The sequence below is a fragment of the Lolium perenne genome, chromosome 7 (genome assembly GCF_019359855.2).
Source record: "Lolium perenne isolate Kyuss_39 chromosome 7, Kyuss_2.0, whole genome shotgun sequence".
In the NCBI taxonomy this organism is placed as follows: Eukaryota; Viridiplantae; Streptophyta; class Magnoliopsida; order Poales; family Poaceae; genus Lolium; species Lolium perenne.
The window spans coordinates 281,147,248-281,151,584 of record NC_067250.2 but is presented as its reverse complement, the minus strand read 5'-3'; the positions used below and the strand labels follow the sequence as shown (position 1 = coordinate 281,151,584).

The following is a 4,337-nucleotide window of genomic DNA, read 5'->3' as shown; positions in this document are numbered from 1 at the left end:
AGTCCTACCTTTCAGGGTGAAAACCCAAGGTCTGGCCTTAACTGGTTGTGCCTGGCAGTGATCTTGGTGGAGGCATTGTTTTGAGAGTGGGGACTATCTTCAGGGTGAAAACCTAAGATCTTTGATCGGGCGACGATGGTGTTGGAACACCGTTCCCTTCTTGGAGGCGTCGTTTTTTGGAGAGTTTGCAATTCAGGTGTTGTCATGGTGGTGGATGTATTGCTGTTGTTAGGCACGAGATACTGTAGCGGGACTTTTGTTTCTTAGTTTTCTTTTCCTTTTTTTGGTTGTGTGCATCCGTACTGCCATTAGGGTGGTGCGTTGTTGCAGAGGCTGGATGTAATTGGTATCTCTCGATATTAATATATTCCCTTTATCGAAAAAACTAGATGTTTGAAAGATGTGGTAGTTGAAATGGGAAATTTATCTATGGCGATACAAAAATGACAGCTAGGGTAGTCTCGCTCTGATCTCTGCACGATGAAGTAGCAGCAGTAAGTTGGCATTTGGGAATCTAAAAAAGACTTGTTCTCATGTGAGGCGATTTGCACAAAAATAACCCTTTTGTCAAACTATAGCACAGACTGACCCTCCGGCGAAACTATTTCACGGATCTAACCCTTTTGTGTGGCGCCCCTCTCACGGGCGCCACATATGCCAATGTGGCGCCCCTGGCGCTGGCGCCACACACCCAGCCGACGTGGCCCCCTCGCCGCTGAGCTGGTGCGCCCATCCGACGTGGCAGCATGTGTGGCGCCCCTCCCAACGGCGCCACACATGCACTTGGAATCCCCCAAAACATACTGTGAGACAAATCCTCTGGGACTTAGCCGTTTTGCGAGGCTCGATGTGTGGCGCCGACCCCACGGGCGCCACACTAGCATGTGTGGCGCCGATTCCACGGGCGCCACACATAGAGGCTCGCGAAAACGGCTAAGGACTTATCGTCCGGAGCCCCTGGATGTTTTCGACCCAATGTTTGATATAAGTTGGCATGTGTGGCGCCGATGCCACGGGCGCCACACAAGCACTTGTGGCGCCAGTTGGAAGGGCGCCACACATTGACTTGTGTTAAAAACATGAAAAATCCTACCAAACTTCAACAGTTACGAGTACAACATTGGACACAACAAGTAGCAATTTCATGACATACACATATAACACTTCATAGGTCACATTGGAGCACGTAGATTCAAACAACAAGTAGCATTACAGACCATGGTTCGACATGACATAGGGTTCACAAATCGATACTTATGAATATAGAGTTCACAACAACACGTGGGCACATCCTAGTAGCGTCCTCGACGTGCCGTCCTCGCGGGCTGCTTCCGGACGGCCATCCTCTTCGTCCGCTGCCGTGGCTGCTCCTGCTGCTGCTCCTGCTGCTCCTGCTCCTGCTCCTCCTCCTCCTCCTCCTCCTCATCCTCCTCCTCCTCCTCTGAAGAGAACGGCTCGTCATTCCTCATCCTCGACATATCTGATCTCCGCCGTGGCCCCTCATCCTCCTCGGTGACAACCTTCTTTCCTCGGCTGACATAATCTTCCGGAGTGTACCGGTTTGGACCCTTGCCCCTTGGCTTCAACTGGTAAGCTGACCGTGCGGCTTGCTTGGAGGTACGCTTTGGAAGTATGCCTTGACTCAGAATTAGCTCGTCCTCAGGAATCTTCACAAACACGAACACATGAGATTACAAAGTTGAAATTAGTAAGAACATGTTTGACAGCAACAAAATAGTCCATACCTCCCGCTCTTCTGAAGAGGAAGATGTAGCGATTTCGGCTTCCCGGCAACCTAGCAAGCTGGCTAACCGCCGCATCTTTCGTGCAGTGTTCTGCGTCATCCCGTTCATGGTTACAAATCCACCACATCATAGTATCGTACATTCAAAGTTGGTGATCATACCTTAATGAAATACCGCAACGGTCGGACAGGCTTGTCATCTCTCCCGCTCTGCTCCCACATAACCTCGCACTCCTCAGCTGTTTTTTCGATCTCCTTCCGCTGTGACAAATATAGCATACATAATTGAAGCGACCACATGGCAATGTAGATGATGTACTACTTAGTGAGAGAATAGAATACCACGAAGTTCAGCTCGGAAGCAATAGAAGTCGATCTCCCTCTGCGAGCAAAGCTGTCGTGCTGGCTTTGCCCAACCTCATCGAACTGGATGGGGTCGTCCAAGATCTCCTCAGGATACGCGTGCTTAACTAACTCGATACGCGTGTTCTCATGGAACCACTCGAGGTAGTTGTTGAAAGCGTCGAAGTTGTGAGGCACAATCTGCTCAGGGCCAGCGTTCCGTGCCGCTGCCAAACACTGTTGGAACGATGCGATGTGGCCGCTATGATGGACCGGCCAATTTGTGATCTTCCTCTGCCGCTGCCTATCAAGCCTGCATGTGTGGCGCCGTTCCGTCCCAGAGGATTTGTCTCACAGTATGTTTTGGGGGATTACAAGTGCATGTGTGGCGCCGTTGGGAGGGGCGCCACACATGCTGCCACGTCGGATGGGCGCACCAGCTCAGCGGCGAGGGGGCCACGTCGGCTGGGTCAGTGGCGCCGGCAGGAGGGGCGCCACATGAGCATGTGTGGCGCCTGTAGGAGGGGCGCCACACAAAAGGGTTAGATTGGTGAAATAGTTTCGCCGGAGGGTCATTCTGTGCTTTTCTTTCACTTTTGGGTTATTTTTGTGTAAATCGCCCTCATGTGATGATCTGTAGTAGTGCAGTTGCAGCATAGAATTCAGTGCAAGAACAACATGAGTATTTTAGTAGTCGATCATGTCATCACGGAAATCTAGGGGTAAAAGATAGATTTTCTGCTGTATGGGGTTGTTAGAGCAAGTATAATAAATCCTAATCAACTGGCTATAAGGGTTAAAATAATATATTCATGCTTAGTTGGAGGAGAGAGAGGAGGAGTGAGTTCTCATGCAAGAGCCAGCTCTAGCACATGCTCCTAGGCACTTTGTGAGAGTGAAATGTGGACCATCCATTGATAAAGTAGTACATGATTATAGCTTACTATTATACATGTTGGCTCTATGTTAGCTACAAATGACATGGCACAAGGCTTATAGCTAGCAGCTGACTATACTATTAAACTTGCTCTTAGAGCATGTACAATAAGTCCTAGTCAGTTGGCTATAAGGAGTAAAATAATATAATGTTGCCTAGTTGGAGGGAGAGAGGAGGAGAGAAAAGAGGAGTGGGCTCTTATGCAAGAGCCAGCTCTAGCATGTGCTCCTAGGCACTATGTGAGAGTGAATGGTGGGCCATGCACTAGTAAAGTAGCACAATTTTATAGCTCACTATTATACTTGTTGGCTCTAAGATGACTATAGATGACATGGCACTTGGCTTATAGCCAACAGTTGGCTCTACTATTAAACTTGCTCTTAGAGCAAATACAATAAGATCTAGTCAGCTGACTATAAGGATTAAAATAATATATGTGTGTCTAGTTGGAGGAGAGAGAAGACGAGAGAGAATGTGAGTGGACTCTTATGCAAGAGCTAGCTCTAGCACATGCTCCTAGGCAAGGTGTGTGAATGAAAGGTGGGCCATTCATTGAAAAAGTAGTACATTCTTATAGGCCATTATCATCAGAGATCACATCGAGAAAAAAAGTTTATGCAAAACAACCTGGAAAACAAGTTCGTGTGGTCATCCAATTAAGCCTACCATGTTGTCGCCAATACTCGTCTTCTATAGCAAAAAATTGAAGTAATTAATTGAACCAACCTTCTTCGTTGAGACCGTCAGAGTCTTGATCTTAGCGAGCAAGTATTCCATCTTGAGTCTCGATGCTATCCGCAGATGAATTATCCAGTGGGCTTAGATCTGGTGCTGCCATAGGTAAATAGCATCCCAGCACTTCCCAAGCTCAAGGACCAGGGATGCCCATGTCAAAACTTCCAAGTGAGTAAAACCCGGGCAAATAGCTCCTGTGCAACGTCTTTCCTCGCTATTGAAAAGAAAACGACGTTGTTCGTAGAAATAGCCCCCATGCGATGCTCCTCACGACGCAAATAGGTAACATGCGACACTTCTCTTAAACAGCAGTAGACAGCTTATCAACTCAAATTACATGGGCTGAGCGGGACCCGCAACTTATCCACATCAGCACAGGACACCTCCGAGCGCGGGACCTACCTCTTGTCCACCTCACCGCGGGACCCACAGCTTATCCACCTCACTGCATGAGACCCACAGCTCTCAGCTGGTACAAAACAGAGCCGCCTCGCCCCCGCGCCGGAGCAATCTCCGACCGTTGCATCCTCCTCTGCATCCTCTCTTCACCCTTCTTCTCCGACGACGACGCGCGGCAAC

The 4,337-nt window shown here is 48.8% G+C and overlaps 1 protein-coding gene across 1 annotated transcript; it reads right to left on the bottom strand.

Moving 5' to 3' along the window:
* Positions 1–427: 427 nt before the first annotated feature.
* LOC127315232 (uncharacterized) lies at positions 428–3,800 on the bottom strand. The gene is made up of 6 exons (XM_071824328.1): positions 3,750–3,800; positions 2,087–2,323; positions 1,907–2,005; positions 1,746–1,835; positions 1,453–1,667; positions 428–473 (listed from the first exon to the last, which is right to left on the bottom strand). Exons 1-6 carry the CDS (start codon positions 3,798–3,800, stop codon positions 428–430), a joined length of 738 nt encoding a protein of 245 aa, XP_071680429.1.
* Positions 3,801–4,337: the final 537 nt, after the last annotated feature.

What these genes read in the sequence shown, in the direction of transcription:
- LOC127315232 (XM_071824328.1), bottom strand. Translation starts at nt 3,800, where the DNA reads ATGGAATACTTGCTCGCTAAGATCAAGACTCTGACGGTCTCAACGAAG. An exon ending in CGTTGCGGTATTTCATTAAG is followed by an intron (nt 1,836 to 1,906) that starts GTATGATCACCA and finishes GGGATGACGCAG; the next exon opens with AACACTGCACGAAAGATGCG. An exon ending in CCTCTTCAGAAGAGCGGGAG is followed by an intron (nt 1,668 to 1,745) that starts GTATGGACTATT and finishes GTGTTTGTGAAG; the next exon opens with ATTCCTGAGGACGAGCTAAT.